General features: G+C 41.9%; 1 protein-coding gene across 10 annotated transcripts in view; it reads left to right on the top strand.

Annotated features, from left to right (window-relative positions):
* ST3GAL6 (ST3 beta-galactoside alpha-2,3-sialyltransferase 6) overlaps positions 1–18,461 on the top strand; it is a 49,024-nt gene that overhangs the window by 24,709 nt on the left and 5,854 nt on the right. For 8 of the 10 annotated variants that reach the window (XM_075105594.1, XM_075105604.1, XM_075105585.1 and 5 more), the window contains 6 exons: positions 2,237–2,340; positions 3,689–3,752; positions 10,295–10,390; positions 12,593–12,779; positions 13,876–14,013; positions 17,649–17,801. In XM_075105594.1, coding sequence (XP_074961695.1) covers positions 2,237–2,340; positions 3,689–3,752; positions 10,295–10,390; positions 12,593–12,779; positions 13,876–14,013; positions 17,649–17,801 — 742 coding nt within the window. The remainder of the gene's footprint in view (positions 1–2,236; positions 2,341–3,688; positions 3,753–10,294; positions 10,391–12,592; positions 12,780–13,875; positions 14,014–17,648; positions 17,802–18,461) is intronic. The other 2 variants (XM_075105634.1, XM_075105626.1) reach the window with 1 other exon arrangement.

Genomic DNA, 18,461 nt, shown 5'->3' with positions numbered 1-18,461 from the left:
CAGTCAGATGAAAAAAGGAGGAGCCTCAACCCAAACCAAAGAAGGTATCTGGTCACAAAAGTGCATCCAAGAGGTTTGTGAGGAAATACTGGGAGTTTTTGTTACTAGAAGCACAAGTCTTAAATGAGAGATCAAGGAAGTGCTACAGGACCAGCAGCAGACAGGCTATAATTTTGGTCTTACGTTTTACATGAGCAAACATTGAGTATGGCCCTGGGAAAGCTTGGGAAGATGTTTAGACCAAGTCCTGGCTGAAGGAGTCATAAACCTCTGAGCAAAGACACCATTGCTTCTGGGTTTTTGGGCCTCTTTGTGTACAAGAAAACATGGCTTTAATTCAGTGCTGTTATTATTTTAAAGAACACAGAAGGATCTCTGGTTTGTCCTCCCCAAAGCAGTCCTGTAGTCTTTCAATTTTGGTTAACTGCCTGGCCCAGAGAGGTGGTCCTAGGTCCCTCGCCCATGGAGTGTGCCTTGGCTGTCTCTCTGTCAGGCACAGCAGGATAGCTCTGGTGCTGAGGAAGGGGGCAGGAATGGACTCAGAGATGCACAGTGAGAAGAAGGTTGGTGCAGATCTAGAACAGAGTCTCTTGCACATTTCCATAGCTGCTTTACAGAGATAGTTTGCAAGAGCTGAAGATCTGGTCTGTGCACTTTGGTAATAGCCTTGGGAGGCTGAAGGGATTTCTAACGTGGCAGAATTATTTACTGGAAAGGAACCAGAGCTAAAAGAGCTAGAATTAAGAATCTCTTTGCAGTAGGTAAATTATTTATTATGTCTAAGCTTACCAGCTGCTTCTGAACAGCAAGGCAAGCTATTAAATTTAATATGGGTGTTTAGTACATGATGTCTCAAAGTTAGCTGGTCTTGCTTAGTTAACCTATGGCTCAGTTCTTGGTGTGTGGGCTGTGGTGTTTTGTTGCTTTTTTTTGTTTTGGCTTTTCCTTTTTACTGGATTTTCTGAAAATGTAGGGCTTAAAGAGTGAGATACTTGATTTGTGAAACTGAGAGGGAGGGGTTTTTTTAGCAGCTATTAATATTCTTAATTGAGAAACAAGTCATGAGCTGTCTGTGGGTATTTATGATCAACACTAGGTTTTCTCACTGCGACTGTATACTTCTGTGATAACATTTTAATATAAGACCTAGTATGCAGGATCGCTACAGAGTCAACCAGTTCAGTGAGTGCGTGTCCACTTAACTCCATGGTGAAGCCAAGTGCATGGTAGCATTTTGCAGGATTGAGTCTACTGTTCATTCATTTGGCTTGACTTGGCAGATATGGTATAAGAGTCCCTTCCCTGCTATGAGATAACCCTTGTCTGTGGATACTGTCTTTTGAAGAAAGAAGTGACCCATTCTTTCTATCTTGATGCTTATAAGGTATGATGCTGTCATGTTCTAGTTTGCAGAAGGAATTCACTTTTGAGGCAAACCTTCTCATGATCTCCACGTGCCATGCTTCTCATTGCAGGGTGGCCCTGGCACATGTGCCCTGGGCTTCTTTCAGACATCCAACTTCTGGCTAAGCCAGAAGACGCGCTGCCAGAGCACACCCGATGTGCTGCAGCTGCTAACGGGTGTTAAATCTGCGGGACCCTACTAGAGTTACTCCAGGGTAAAAAAAAAAAAAAGCCAAGGTGTGTGTAATATGGACATGAGAACTCCATACTTTTTTGCTGTATGGATATGCTCCTGTTGCCCCAAACTACTTACTAATGTCAACACAGCCATTAGGTGCTACTTGTTTGGAATGGGAGCACATAGCAAATAAGCTGATGTCTTCAGGAGGTGGTATTTTCAAGTTAAAACACCTTGTTTCAAATCCCATTTTTATTTATTAAATTGTCATATATGATAACTCTTAATTTTCCTTGCTGCCTCTGTTACATACTTTTCAAACCTGAAATTATTAGTTGTCTTCCTGGGTTATGTGTTCCCTTAAACATTCAGTCTCATGGTGTAAGCTTTCAGTCATGTGATTTTAATGACTATATAACTTACAGTAGCAGAGAAATCATTTTATCTCACTCTCTACCTATATTTTCCATTATAAAATCTTCCCCTTTTCTGTCACCTATTTCTTTCACTGTGTTCAAGTTTTCTTCTTTTCAAAATTGATAATACTTGAAGTAGGATAAAGAAAGCTTTTTTTAAAAGCAATTGCATTAATTATTGGCTTATTCAAATACATCATATGGATATTTGAAAGTTCTTACTTTTTCCCTTCATTAGTGTTGACAAAATATATCCGTTCCTGTGCGCTAATGATTTTATCAGAGTGGCAGAGTTCCACGGAAGTGATAAGTTTGAACTACCTTATGGAATAAAGAGAGCAGGTTTGTGTTCCCCACGTACCTTTTTTTTAAACAGAAATATCTAAATGGCATGTAAAGCCACCTGAATCTCTGGCCTTGGTCTTTTCCTGTTCACCGATGCCAATCCTTTTGGGGGTAGCTAGCAGGGACTTAATGGTTTCATTTCGTCCCTCTGACCTGGCACCTTTCTGTTTTTAGCAAATAAAATATCGTGTGGTGGTTGCCCCTCTTAGCAGAGAAAGCTCCAGAAAGGTGGGAGTGAGGAAAAGTGGAGCTTATTCAGCTTCATTTCATTTTATGTGGGCTGGAGTGCTAAAGATATTTAGCTAGTGCTTTGCTAGGTGAAATATTAGCTGGGTCAGTGTGATGGGGTTCAATCAACACATGTAAGCTGATCGGGATCCAGAGTCCTGCTGAGGCAGGAGTCCCCAGGTTGGGGTAGTTACATCAGCAAAATTTTCCTTTTACTGGGCTAGCTCCTCCCACCAGGGAAGGTGTCACTGGGGCTACAGAGGGTGTTCCTGCTGTTGCATGGCTGCTGTACCCACACAAAGTGTTTGCCTGTTCATGTCTGCTGTCCACATTGGCCAGGGCAGAGTAAGCAGGGCCAGAGACCCTAAGGGTCTTAGTCACCCTTTTGGAAAGGGTTGTAAAGTGTCAAGTCTCAGAGTTTTTAACACTGAGCAGCATACCTTCCTAGTACACTGCAGATCTGGGCTTTACGTGCTCGATTTGCCCTCTATCAGTGTAACAAGGATGGTGCATTTTCCCACACCTCTGGGGTTGTGGTGAGGAAAAGTATGTCTGGGAATGAGTTGAGGCCCCCTCTCAGAGGCACGTTGAGTGTCCAGCAGGCACCTGCCCACCAAGGGAGGCCTGGGAAGGTGCCTCTGCCCAGCTTCGCCAGTGAGCGGAGGCTGTTTTGATGTCTCTCCCGAGACACGTAACGATGTTACTGTCCCTGGCTGTGCAGCCCCTCCTCTTGGGTCAAGGCAGTTTCTGTTTCAGCTGAAGGTGGGTAGAAGGAAAAAGAGAGTCAATTAGGATGCAGGTCTTGGAAACCCTTCTGATGATTTTTTTTTTACTGTAACTAAGATTTTTTTTTTTATTTTTATAAAAACCCCATGCTGTTTTCCAACAGAAGAGTGTTGGGGCAGGAAAAGCTTCCCAGAGAGGAGCTCTGATAAACCTGAGTTTCTTTGGCATCATTGATTGACCTGTGGCCCTAAATTATAAGTGGTGTTATTCTGAGTTTTTATGCACAGTACATAAAAACTACTGTGTCTGAAAATGCTGTAGTCAGGGTGGCATGCTTAATTTTGTATTGGAAAGCACTGAACATTTTCATTAATCTTTGTTTGCTTTCTAGAGCAATTTTTTCGTTTAGCCCTTTCAAGACTGCAGAACTGTGGACTTTCCAATGAAAATGACAGGTGAGATGGTTTGTTTGCTACTGCTTCTGTTCATTGCCTTTTTAATACTTATCTAAAAAGGAATGTCAGTGGGATTATCCTGAAATTGCTTAAGTTAGCCAAGCTGCAGCTCTGACTGGCAGTATCGAAGCAATATGTAACTGATTCCAATATTTAAGTTCAGTTTTAAACACGTAGCACCAGCATTCAAGAATAATTTTTCTGTGAGGGAGCTTAAACATACAGATTTCCTTTTACAAGTGCGTTAGGAATTTGCTAGCTGAATGCAGTCCCACCTTCCTGTAGTATGTTTTCATACTTGAGGAAGGTGAAACCACCCCTTAAAAATTGAATGTGACTTCCTCTTCTGAAGTCATTGTTAGCACACACTAGAGAACGTTTGAGATAAGCAGATGCAAACGAACTACTGCTTCTGCACAAAAGAAATATTACGCATATCCTGTGCTACTGCATCTGCTAGCCTGCTACGTACTCTTGTTCCTTTGTATGCTTAGCTTTCTTTTCCTGTGAATGAGGGAGACACAGGCAGCTAGGAAAGGCTGTTCCTGGAATTTTGGGAGTAACCAGGGTGTGGTACAGAGTGGAGCATGCCTTAGATAACTCGGTGCATTAGATTGCCCTGTTTAAATCTTTTCATTGGAAGCAACTTCTGCCGGGAATTTTTGTTTGGTTTTGGAGGGGCTTTCTGTGTGTGTGTTCTTGTTGTTGTTGGGTTTTGTTTTGGTTTAGGTTTTTTGTTTGGGTTTGGGGTTTTTTTTGAAGGTAATGTAGTAAGGTTGGCAAGTATACTAAAATCCTGTGTTTACCAAGTGATGCAAATGACTTCTTAGATTTGGAGTCTAGCAAATGGGCTGATAGCCTGCCGTATATCATGCTAATATGCAGACTTCTTAATAGACTTGCATGCAAATAATGCTGAGGTTGCCTGTACTTGGTTTGTTTTTTAATCGAGATCAAACAGAAGATTGTTGCTTCAAGCCAAATGCCAGGATCACATTTTTATTAAACTTGAGTGGAATATGAACAAAATAATTCTTAGGCTTGAACACCAATTATCTTGGTTTTAATACCCAGTTTTCCTTTCCTTCACCTACTATCCTCCTTCCTTTCCCTGTATTTAGTATCTATTTCTAGGATGTTCAGGTTTACTCTTAAGTTAACGACAGGAAAAAAAAAGGGGGGGGGAATCCCATATTTTCTATTAGGACTATCATAATTGGGGAAATTTATACAGAATTGGCTGACAAAGGCTAGTCTTTTGTCTGGAGTTCAAAGGAGAGTGCCAAATGTTGTATTAGAAATTTCCTGAAATCACAAGTTCAGCACAATAATTGTCTTGGCTGCAGAGTAGAGACGCTTGGAGTTACAGCATAGTACCTTTTAAATGCAGGTGTCTGTCCTATAGATCAAAAGTAAGGTAATTGGTATTTATCCTTTGAATGTTAGGTTCTCTGAGATACAGGCATGTTTAGAGGTTCTGGGAAGTATGCTTCATTTTAATAAAAGTAATATACTTCAGTAGTACTGAAGCAGAATGGAACTATAACTATTTAATAGGCAGTAGTATAAACAAATCAAATGTACAATGACTTCATACAATATATTCTTTCTAGATCCATCAGCGTTTGTGTGTAGCACAGTTAGGGTATGAGCCACTGTAGTAAGGAAGAGATTTTATATATACATTTAACCGAGACACAGTGACTTTTAAACATGAAACACTCTGTGAATGAATCCTAACAACATTCTCCAGTAATACAGAATTATTAGGCAGCTCTATAGTGTTGCTGCCTAATTCAGCCTTCTCGGCAGGATGCAAACCCAATTTCCCTATAAACTTTTCTTGGGGCAGAGTGGGGGAGCCTGCTATAAAGTATTCTGACAAATATTAGGCTATGTGAGCACCAAATCTATGGTGCTCACGTAGCTGTATTTGTGTGCAACTTAGGTAAAACTGTGTACATAGTGAGCTACAAAGGATTTTTTTTTTCCCTAACAGTGCCATTTTCCAAACATAGGTGAATTCTCACTGTGTAAAGGCCTAGTTCTCCAAAACTGTTTGGAAGAGAACAGTGTCACTGACTTCAGTGGAGCAGCCCATAGGAGAAGGGTTTTCCAGCCTAGGGGTATATCCACAGAGTAACCTCTCAACACCCACTCTACCCATTTCCTCAAAATTACTCGCTGGGCACTCTCAGGACTCTAAGCTCAACAGCGGTAAATTCTTACAAATGCATTTACAGAATCCTGAGTCAACATAATGTGACCTCTGCATCTTCTTTTTACTAAATAACCTCAAAGGAAATAAATTGCATTCCTCAACTGACCATGGGGGTTTCTGTTAAAGGAGATGAAGTTGAGATCTTTTTCCTTTTCCAGAGAAACAGTATTTCAGTGGAATGTGGAGGATGCAAGCCTTTTGACCTTCAAAGGCTACATTTCGATTTAACAACATTTTTCTTTTACAGACTAGGAAAAATGTTCCTTTTAGCATTTCACCACATAAACAAAATATGTAAACTAATGCCCAGACCTGAGATTAAGAGGCTCTTGTACACTGTGTGAATAGGGCAGTGGTTTAGTGACTAAAGGGATTGCATTTAGATGTTGGAGATCAGTTACCATGCAATTTGTATCAGGATCCATTTATACTCTAAGCAGATCTCTAACACTTAAATGCAATCCCTCAGTCACTCAAGCCATTGCTATAGCAATTGTTATAGCTGGGTTCTTAATATTTTTTACTTTCATCAGTATTGTGCTGGTAGTTGTAAGCTGGACCTCCAGACATTTGGGTGTGTTATATTTCACTTGTAGGACACCTGATGTTGTTTAAGGACACTTGACTTTCTTTATCTTCTTGCCAATTTATTGACTTGGAGAAGGGTGAGTGTCATTCACCCTTTGGGATAAGTGTTCGGGTTTTTTTTAATACGAAAACATTATGAAAAAGGAAACTTTAAGAAGTGGGTTGGTAAAATATCTGGGAGTAACAGTCTGCTGGGAAATCAAATCAATGTGTTGATTTCTGCGATCTACAGTAAGTACAGATCAGTTTATTTAACTGATATTTGAATACAGCCCAGCCTTGCTACATATTCTTTATCTCCATTTCATATGTTGGTTTATGTTCTGGTTTTTCACTCTAGCATAAACCATTTCCATCCCTGCTTATTGTTGTCAGTTGAATCTGTACTATGGACACAGACCTATGATCGTAACTGGAGACGCTTGAATACTTGGGGGAGCTAAGGGGAGGAGGCAATTAAGAAATAGCACATTTGTGCCACACTTCCTGTCTGAGTTGGCCCACTTAGACTTCCTGAGCTTAAGAGAGATTAAAAGCTGGTCTTCTTAATCTGCCTGTATTTATAACTGTATGTATGTACGATTTATCAGGAGTATTTGATCTGCTTGTTGACTTCATCCATTTCAAAAGTTCACATACCAATGTTAGATACTTTATTGGTTATTGGAAGGGCACTGGAGTTAAAAAACTTAATCAAACTTCAGATTTCACTCAGTTTTTCATCCAAGTAGTATTAGTCAGCACTTAGCCATGAACAAGATCTGGTCTGCATCTGTCAGTAAGAGGGAGGAGAGTTTGGATTTGACTTTGAGGCAGCTACCCAGCTTCTGCAGCGGCATGAACCTCAGTTGCTGAGCTCTAAAGTTAGGTCTTATTTTACCCTCCCTGCCCTGAGTGTGTCCTGCTGAGCTCTTCAGTTTTACACCAGTGGAAGGCATTATTTCAATAGCTAGGGATTGACATAGCGAAGAAGGTTCTTAAATCATGGCCTCTGCCAAAAACTGGCAGGTATGTGATAAGGAGTCACTTAAAGTTCATCTACAAGGGGCAGAACAAGCGGTGCCTCCTCAAAGTAACTTTTTGGCTGCTTATCATGGTCAGAATAATACAAATCGCTTGTAATGGAGTTGACATAGTTGTTGTGCATTCACACCAAGTAGTCAGAGAGTATAAAAGAAAGTATTCAGCAAGATTAGGAGCAATTTTTCTGGCTTTTTATTGAGACCTGAAGGTGAGTTAATGCGTGATCTGTCACTCCCAAACCAGGGTGTCCATCAAGCATCGGGGATAGATGCTTTCACCAGGAGGTATCACTAAGAGTTGGAGTATGAGTTGCAGTTTAGGATTTGCATTGTGGTGATGAGGTTTGTATGTCAGTTACCCAGCTGTGGCCACATAACTTTTGGTGACACTGAATTCAGAGGTTTGAGATGATTGAAACCTTCAGTGATTTACAGAAGCATGCTGTAAATGACAGGAAAATGTGATACAACTCTATGCTAATTCTGCACTTTTCTCCCCTCTCCATCATTCGACCTTCATTACTTACTGATCACATTGTTTTGTGCAGTTTTCCTTTTTCCTTTCTGTTTCTCCTTGCTGTTGCTTCTCTGCAGCCCAGGATCTTGCTTGCAGCTGTATCATAAGAGCTCAAAGTAACAAAGTGTAATTCAGGAAAAGGATAACTCCTCCTTTCTTCACACTGTGAACTCCGCAAGAGGCATATGCTCATCAGCCTGCTTTCTCAGGATGTCTTAAAACTAGATTGAAAAACTAATTTGAAAATGAATGGGTTTAAGCAGTCCTGGAGTTGAGAGGGAAGGGTTTTGTGGGTGTAGAGGGAGTGAGTGTACCAAGGACAGGATGGTGTAACAGGTTTTCACCCCTCTGATTTCTGAGGCACAGAGTCACATGGACTTGTGGCATTAGCTGGAAATCTTTTTATGAATGCTTGGCTTCTACTAAGCTGCTCAGGAAACACTGCTTTTTCTGTGTCACCCCACCCTGAGAGCTGCATTTAGCAGCACTATTTATATATATACACATATAAAATTTTAAAGGTAACTCCCTCTGCAGATGTGGCCCTAAAGCAGCAGGTGAGAAGGTGCGATCCCAGCATTTCTTTTGAAATACAGTGCTTTCTACAGTTGGCGTTTATTTTCATTGCACTTTTTCTGTAAGCTTCAGGTTGTCAGCATTGCTTTGAGGCCCAGTTTCTTCTCCCTCGCTCACATGCAGTACTGCATAACTGCATTAACAATTCTGTAGGAAATACAGGGAACTGCTTTGTACATTGAGGTGTCAGTCAGTCTTGGCTGGAACAGACTTGGTTGAATAATATTGTCCTCAGCTGAAAAACCAGGTTGGACTATCTAAGGAGAAAAGTGTTAATTAGACCACATAAAGTGCCAGACTGGGCATATAATACATTTATACTGTTCTTTGGGACACAGTCCTGGGGCCCCCTACAGTAAGAAATGGCATAGAGGCTTTTTCTTATTTGAAGAACTGAGAGAGCTGAAAGTTGGGAGGTGGCTTATCCTCAGTAAACTGTGAGCCTGTTTGTGTCTGAAGAAAATAGCAATATTTTTATTTTGCCGTTGTTCCTACTGCAGCCAGGTTGTTTTGCTCTAAAAAAAGAAGCATTTTTACAACAAAAAATTATGTACTTGTTCTGTAAAGAGGACTTTGCAATCTTCTACATTGGATGTAACCTTCCCTAAAGAGGCAACATTTCTGGAGTAAAAAGCCAGCAAGCCCGTCTGTGCGCTTGTTTTTTAAAATTATTTTTTAAGAAAGCACACATTTTACTAGCATAGTAATAAGACAGTAGAGAACAAAAGATACACTTAGAAAACCTGGGATAACTTGGAAAATCTTACCATTAGAATTTACTTTAAGTTTAGCATTTGCATAATATCTTTTTTTGGGTGCTTTTTAACTCTGAATGTATTCTAAATTCAAAAGGAATTACTGTTTTGATTGGATGTAGTATAAGATCTAATTTGTAGCTCAGTGTTTTATATACGTAGTAATGCTGTCTAATTTGAATCTAGTCATGTGAGAATGCAACTTCTAATCAACGTATCCCTCTATGTCACAATTGCATGCACTTCAGCACGTGTTTAAACAGGTTTAGACCGTACTTCTAAGTAGAAGGAGAAAAATGAATATTTTTTTATTATATTCAGTTGAAGAGGCATCACGTGTTGGGCTAAGGGTTTTTGCATGTACAGTTCAGAGGCCTGTAGGATAAATTGTGAACATAAATCTTGCTGCTGTAGCTTATGCTGGAGATCTCTAGGGTTGTGGAGTTGTACAATATTGCAGAAGCACCTCAATTTGAGTTTTTCCAGACATACTCTATCCTCATTGGTATATCCCCAGTCTGGGACAAGTTTGAAGCACTGCAGAAGATAATTTATCTAATGGCATCTATATCACCAACTGGTTAGATGATCTTAAAACAGCAAACCACTAGGACATGTATAAAAACAGTTTTACATGAGAGAAGCCTTTTCCTGACTTTGGTGGTCCCTGAAATAATGCAGCTGCATTATTTGAAAGCAGCCTTTGCGTGTGATACAGGATTGAGACTGCTCTGCAGGGACCAAGGAGAGTAAAAGATACAGGACCTCAGTTAGTAAATAAGCCAGCTAAATGCAAATATATCATTAATAACAATATGAAGCAAGGGAAGTGGTGCATAATAAAAGCTCTGTTTGTTCCACAGCATTGCCTGTCGACGGTGTGTTGTGGTCGGTAATGGAGGAGTACTTCGAAATAAGACATTAGGGGAGAAAATTGACTCGTATGATGTGATAATAAGGTAAATGGTATCTCCTTTTCATTTTGTGTACATGCAAAGAATTAACGAACTTTTGCTGTCAGGCAGTAGCTTTGGATTTCAGTGATTATACAAACAAAAATGCATAAAACTTCCTGTTTTACTTATTCTGTCACAGCCTTAATTTAAAAAATTTTAGGAGAAAATGGATGGGTGTTTTATTAAGAGACTGATTGATACAGGGGAGGAGGGATGACTCGGTGGTCAGTCTAGCTCATGTACAGATACACGTGTGAAGGTGCTGCCGTCAGTGATGGGTCCAAGCATCTAACAGCCTGAAGCCCTGCATGTGCCCCTCGCTGTGAGCTGGCATCCTGGGCAGCCCTGCCTCTTTCCATACCACGCCTGTCTTGCTGCTGTGCTGGCACGTGCATTGCTTGGAGTGGATTAGACCTAGTGTTTATGCTGGGAAGTCCATCTCGAGGCATGTGCCAACTGGAGGATGATGCTGATGTCTGCCCCTTTTTCTCAAGCATGTTAATTCATGTTGGAAGTTTATCAGACGCCTTGACCTATCAGAGGATGCTGGGGTCTGAAGAGAAGGCGTCTGGACTAGGAAACTGGGGAAGTGCTCAGAGAGGAGCCGGCAAGGGCTGGGGACCGCAGAGTTCAAACGCCAAGCAAACTGAAAATGGACTATTGGGCTAATTATAACAGATTTTTCTTCACATTAAGGAAAAGATTAATTGGTTTCTCCTTTGCAGGAACTGAGATGGTAACTAATTAAACAGCCATTCTGCCTGTAGATACCCTGTCGTATAGTGTGCCTGAACCCTCTTTCACTAAAACCTCTGAGCTGCTGGTTTGTCTGCTTCAACATTGTGTTGAGCATTGAACAATATCTCATTTTTGTTACTTTGCCATCAATTTTAGTGATAGTGTTTCAGTCTTCAAGCACTACCCTAAAAAGTTTTGTATACAAAGCCTGGAGTTTGACATGCCTTTAAAAATGTACTGGTAAGGTATATATGAATACATGCAATTCTTCAGTTGTAGCTCCTCTTATAAACTTAAAACTATAGAAGGTGATCCAGATAATATTCCTGTTCTTAGGAAACTTTCCTTGCCTGACAACTTTGTGTTTATGGAAAAAGCCCACCTTGCACTTATTTTCACTAGTATAATGATGCAAGGAAGCTCCATGGATTATTTTTAAACTATTTCAAGTATTTGGGCTCCTTGTAGATCTATCCGCTCTTCTTAAAATGGAGATCTTTGTGTAGGCTGGTGTCACACATTTAAAAACAGCTCTAAATTCAAAACTGTTTCAGAAATGTAGTACACGTTTGTTTACTGTGAGTGAACAAAGAGTTGGTGTTTACATTCTGTATTTAATGACGACTTCTGTTAAAATTTTGAAATGTTCCCTTGCCTGTATACCTAGTTTTGCAAACGTCTGCTCCTAAGCAGAGTGCCTCCTATTCTGAGCAGTCAGTCACACTGGCAGGAATGGAGCATACAGACTGCCTGCATTCTCCAAAGAATATGCAACACAGCCACCAAGCAAAAACTGCAGGCTGGAGACTTAAACACAGCCCCTCTAACATCTCAGAGCAGTGAGACCTGACCCACCTTCTCGCTGCTTATCAATGTTATATCCCAAAGCAGTGGCAGCTGTACAAGTAATATTAAAAAAAAAAAAAAACAAAGAAGAAAAACCCACAAAAAAACCCACAAAAAAAAAAAAACCCAAACAAAAAAGCAAACATAAAGATGTATCAGCATCAGGTACAGTCGTAATTCCTGCTCCTGTATGCTGTAGACAGTGAAGAGTATTAAAACATTCTTGAATTGCCTCCTGTATGACTTGGATCATCTAGTAGCATGAATGGAGCTATGGGGTCATTCTCCAAGCCAGATATTCTTTGGTCTTCTCCAGTTTCTGTGTTTGAGCCAAATCAGGCAGCCTTCTGCTCGAGTGACACATGATAAGCAATTGTGTGATTTTATTCAAAACCACCTTGGCGAAGTTCCCGTATGTGCTTGATCCCTCTGAATTAGAGGGTGAGTGCATCTGGTAATTGCTCATGTACCACATAATGTGATAAGTAAATGCTGAGCCACTAAACCCTCCTGTACCTGGACACGCTGTCTGTCCCACATACTAATGCACGTGCCAGCCACTGCACAGTAGGGACTTGGGTGGGGTAGTCATTGCCATCTCTGTGTCTCTGTCCTCTGCAGAATGAATAATGGCCCTGTTATAGGGTATGAAGACGATGTTGGGAGGAGAACGACTTTCCGCCTTTCTTACCCAGAATCCATCTTCTCAGATCCGATCCACTATGACCCTAATACGACGGTTGTTCTCATCGTTTTCAAACCACGTGACTTGAAGTGGCTTTGGGAGATACTAAGTGGTCAGAAAATAGTGAGTTTAATTATTAATGCACTTTGGCTCAGCTTGCTACACACCTCTCATGTGAAATACCTGTTTTGTTTTTAACCTTAGTCCTCCTAGCTGGGGGGAGCACTAGATCTCCCAGTCAGTCTGCTCAATATCCCTTTCCCATAGATGCTTCTGTCCTCTTTCTCACTGACATATTTGATCAGTTCCTCACCCCAAAGCAGTTTTCCTCTTGGAAATACCTTTTTATACTCTTCCTAGCACTCTTTCATATTCTGATATGCATGTTCCAGCCATTTCCCAGATTAATTTATCCTGCGCACTTGGTGAAATTACAGAATAATATTGGAAGGGCCCTCTCTCTGCAAGTCTTTATCCAAAGCCCTGTTGAAAGAGAGCAGGGCCAAGTTCAAAGCCATACCAGGTTCTCAGGGCATTATCCAGGTACGTTTTGAGTACTTCCAGGGATATTGTCACAATCTCTGTTTCAGTACTGCACCACCCTCACAGGAAAGAATTTTACCTCATCCTTTCACTGTGGGCCTCTGAGAAGAGTCTGATCCTGTTTCTTTTTGTAAACCCCTACCAGATAGTTGAAGATGGGCCAAACAAACCTAGCCTCCTCAGACCCTTCTTGTTTGCTCAGTGCTCTGGCCCCTCGGCCGTTTTAGAGGCCTTCTGCTGAGCTTGCACCAGTTTGACGTTCTGTCTTGCAGAGGGAGGAGCCCAAAACAGCATTTGTGAGACCGCAGAAAGGCATAGTACAAAGTACTTGAGAATGATGACTTCTCTCTGTGTGTTCTCTACGGTTTTATTAATGCAGCCAAGGACACAATAAGCATTTACTGCCTCCCAAGGCATGCTGCTGGTGTGCGTTGTCCATCAGGGATCTTTCGGCAAAGCTCTCTTCCAGCCAGCCGGCCCCAGCCTCTGCTGCTGCAGTGGGTTATCCTACAGCAGAAGCATGATTTGGCATGTATTTCTGTTGAACTCTGGGAGGTTCAACACTCCTTTTCTTCCTCAACCTCCTGTCCTTGGATTTTACTCTGGTTAGAGTTGCTACAAAACCCAAATGAACTGTTTATAGCCACTAAAATGTGTATTTGCTTGCCTGTTACAGAGTGCTAAAGGCTTTTGGAAGAAACCGGCTCTGAACATGATATACAAATCTAGTCAAATCAGGATTCTTGATCCCAGCATCACCAGAAAAACGGCTTATGAATGGCTTCATTTCCCAACAAGGTTTCCCAGAAAGGAGGTAGGCTTTTTTCTTCCATGCCTTCAGTTCTGTGCAGCCAAATGTGTACTCAGAGGTAATTATCTGTTTATTATAGTGGACTATGTTAGAACATCTTCTAGGTTCACATTGCATTAGTTTGCATTTAGATGGTCCTCAGAAAAGGTGGGGAAATCTTATCCGGAAAGAGAGTGGGTAGCCTTGTACGCCAAAAATCTTTTTATGGATTCTGTAATTAATATTAAATGAGACCAATTTTGTGGACAGACATAATGCCCTTTACAAAATTGGGAAAAGCAGACAGGCATTGGAACATGGCAGATCCAAGGAGCCTCTAGAAATATTAAGGAGTCTTGAATTATTAAATACAGGGTGTTTTATAGTTTTTCTTAAACAAACAAAAAAACCCTCAAACCCACAAAACAAAAAAAACCCCAAACAAACAAACAAACAAACCCCAACGCCTGCCCCCCCCCCCCCCGAAAACAAACAAAAAAAACCAACCAAAAACCAAACCCCCCACCAAACAAACAAAACTTCCCCAAAACCCAACAACCCAGTAATTCTAACACTGCTGCAATTTCATGCTGCTGGGGGTGGGTAGGGGCTAGGGAGCATAGAGGATATTCCAATCCGATGCTAATGACATATGTCTAGCAGCATTCTTGTGCTTACTGATTTTGATGCCAAGCGTTGTAGTGAGTTAACCGACAATTTGGACATAAAAATACATTTTAACTGTCAGTTCATGACTGAAGAATGTTTCTGATGAAAGGTAAGGCTTCAAGCTGGAGACTTCCCTTGCTCAGTCAGGACTGACCACATGCTGTTTTGCACAAATAAGGTTCCCTGGGGTCACATCGTTGCACAGAGCTGCTTCATCGGGCTCAGCCAACTGACGTGTGTGGAAACTTTTGACAGGCTGTCACTGTGGAGTACCTACCACAACTTTTTTCTGGTTTAATCTTTCTAATATTTGAGGAAAGTGAGGTTTTTTGCTGTTGGGAGGTTTTGTGTTTTTGTTTTTTTTTTCTTCTTTTTTAAATGTCATTCCTTTTTTGAGCCTACTAGTGGCTTTTTGCTCCCCTGTTAACCCTCAAACTGGAATACCTAGTTTGGCTGTGTGCTTGCTGGGACTGTGTGGCATTTGAGCTCTTCAGCCAAGGGTGGGAAGCAAGCAGCATAGTAGTTGGGCCTAACTATGTCCTGAAGAGCCACAGAACATCTGTGGCCTCCCTCCATGGCTCCAGAAATCCCTCCTGTCTCTTCCTGTGCTCCCCTCTCAGTGGGAGTAAAAGTAAGACCAGCACTATGAGTGAGCCAGAGAGATGTGCATGGTGTCCTGGAGCTGGTACAGAGGCAGAGGCCCCTCAGTCTCTTTCGGTAGCATGTATGCCCTCTGCTCCTCTCCTGCTTGCTGAGCAGCCCTGCTCAGAGCTGGGGCAGAGTACATCTGTGCTTGGAGCCCCTTTCCACCACATCCACATCCCACTTGCTCCATCGGAGGGGTTTTGCAGCTCCTTGTTGCTGGTGGCAGCAATGGTCAAGCTCAGGCATGCTTTTCCTCACTTTTCCTCCTATCTCAGAGGCTGGGAGCCTGCGCGTCTGCAGTCGCCCTGACACAGCTTGGGTAAGCTGCAGGTCATGCCTCGGGGGCTCCCTCTGGCAGGACGGCCTGTTGCAGGACCCACTTTGGAGTCCCTCATCCCATATTGCGTCCCTGAGAAGGGCTAGTGCTGCCTTTGCTGTCCTGTGCTTCAGCCCCCTCTGCCTGTAAGAGATGCTGAAGACCACTGTTCCTGGTGGAACTTCCCTGCTGTAAGCCAATCTCGTGTTCCCTGAGTGCACATTTGTGCGTGGTCCAGAAGCGTTTCTGGTTTTGTTAGCAGCTGCGATGGTGTTAGCAGAGCCGGGAAGAACTGTAAAATCGGATGTGCTGCCCCAGCAGTGCTTAAGTCAGTGTTGCAGAGTCATTCCAGGGCTGTGCTTATTCCTGTTAAATGTGACTGGCTGAACAAATTTCACTACAGGCCAAGGATAGCAGGATATTGCTAGGGTGCTAGTGTGATAATACATTTTAGACGTAGTGTTGCTTTTTTTAGTGTATTCTTTTGAGGTGAACTTTATGATAGCCAAAGGTAAACGGAGCTAGTTGCAGCCTGTGATATTCCTGGTATTTCCAAATAGCACTAATGCTGACATGTAGCATTCCTGCCATAATTTTGGGGTCCTGTTTAGTATGGACATTGCAACAGAGTCACCACGAAGTTTATGATATTGGGCCCCCAGGGCAGAAAGTCATTTTGCTAACTGGCAGGAGCCCTGGGCAATAGTGTGCATTTTAAGTTGATGTTATTTCTGGATTACTCCAAAAGTTGAATGAAGATACAAAAAAAATTCTACATAAAAGGTGATTGTTCAATTCTGTAACTTAAATCAGGCTTACAGAGCTGCTGTCAGTAACTTTCTCCTGGGGATTTGTTATTTTATCACGTGATACAAAAAGTCTTTTTCTGTATCAGCGAGTGCATCAGCCTTCTCCCTGCACAGAGCTGTCCGGTACTCCAGTTGTTCAGGTTTGCCTGCTTTGTTTTCAGAGGCAAATGAACTGAGCCTTGGGTAAGAGCTCAAAAAAGCACATGATTTTGTGCTCAGTTTGAAGTTTGATTGCAGCTACCAAAAGTGTGTAGCTCATTTGGTCTCTGAGAAAATTGTTATTTTAGCTAAGAAGGGCATTAATGCCTGAAAGTTTTGTCCATTTCTGGGGATGCTTTTTCCCCTCAGCTTCATCTGTTGGTCTAATGAAAGTTCACTCTTCTCTACAAACCTTGCCTCATTTACTTCCCCTGGTCATTTTAGCCACTGCTGCTGCTAAAACAGTCATGTACTTGATCACAACATAGGATAGATGGTTACAATGAGTTGTTCTATGCTCTTGTAAGAAATGCTGATTTTTGGTTAGGTGTTCTTAATTTTGCACAGCTAAAAACTGTTTAGGACCTGCTTTTGATATTTTACATTGCATTTATTTCTGAGCGATATCACTTTAGGGAGAAATAAACAATTTTATTTACAGTTTCTTTTCTTCTAATGGAAATAGTAGGGGAAGGTCTAAAGTTGTGTTCTTCTGGAATTTCCCTGCTTTGAAAAAGTTCAAATGCAGCCAAATTTATGTAGCAGTAGCATTCATGCTTTTTTAGTTTGGTGTAATGAAGATTTGAGGCACATCATGTTGTTCTGTTCGTCTTGATCTCCATCATTTGGAAAATTCTGAACACATCTGCTGATTCAGTCAAATTTGATGTGGTGAAATGGTCTCCGATATAATGAAGCCCAACCAGTTTCATGAAAGCAGGCTGCTGAGCAGAGGGATGGGGAGACCTTCCTGCTGCCTGTGTGGAGGGGAGGGCTACGGTATGGGCTCAGCCCTCACTAGGAACCAGAGAATGCCAGGAAAGGCCAACATGGCAGGCACCCCAGTCATGGAGAACCTGCAGGCAGTACCTTACTCCTTATGAGACACAAGGGCATCAAACTACAAACCCAAACATCTGTAGGAGAGCCAGGCTGCCTCACTTCCGCTGTGTTCTCCGGTTTGCTATTCCTGTCAAGCTGCCAGTTATTTATGTACATGTGCTCTTTGTGTTTTGTTTTAGAAACCCAAGCATCCAACAACAGGGCTAATTGCCATTACACTAGCATTTCACATATGCCATGAAGTTCACCTGGCAGGCTTCAAGTATGACTTCACTGACAGAAACGGTTCTTTGCACTACTATGGCAATGAAACAATGTCTCAGATGATGCAGGTAACAAACACTTGTTTATGCTGAGAGAAATATAGCTGGTAACTGGGGGGACAACTCAGTATCGATGGAAGTGTGGACTGTGGGCCAGAAAGGCCTCCTGCCTTCTCCTGGTTCAGCTGCTCATGGGTTAACATTGCTTGAATCTCTTAATCTATACTTTTGCTTCTGAAAAATGTGGGTAATGATATTTGTGTCTGTTGTGCTATACCATATTCTGCAACATCTGCATGACATACATCCATTTGTAGGTTCTGTTTCGCTTTGCTGGCATTATATTTAGGCTATGCAGCTCTTGTTCGTAGAGGTGTATTTGCCAGCACTGTCAGAACATGAATCGTGTTGTTTCTGTTTGCATTCTCTTTTTCCTTGGCACCTACTTGCAAAATTTGTCATAGTTGCCAAAGTTCTTAAAAGAGAGAAAGAAGAGCAAAAGGAAATGGAAGGAGTAAAGACCTACGAACTTGCAGTTAGGAAAAGAACTGAATTCCAAACACTGAAAGCAGAAAAGAAAGCAGGTCTTGGAGGGGGACAGGAAGAGAAGGAACTGCTTCCAGGAGGGGGAAGCCACTACTTACCTGGAGAGGGAACAGCAGGAGGCTGGCCTTCTGAAGGCATCAAGGATGCCTTCTCCTCCCTCCTGCTTTGCTATGGTCATGCGTC

This window comes from Phalacrocorax aristotelis, chromosome 1 (assembly GCF_949628215.1).
Source record: "Phalacrocorax aristotelis chromosome 1, bGulAri2.1, whole genome shotgun sequence".
Classification (NCBI taxonomy): domain Eukaryota; kingdom Metazoa; phylum Chordata; class Aves; order Suliformes; family Phalacrocoracidae; genus Phalacrocorax; species Phalacrocorax aristotelis.
The sequence above is the reverse complement of the archived record's forward strand: the minus strand, read 5'-3'. Positions and strand labels throughout refer to the sequence as shown.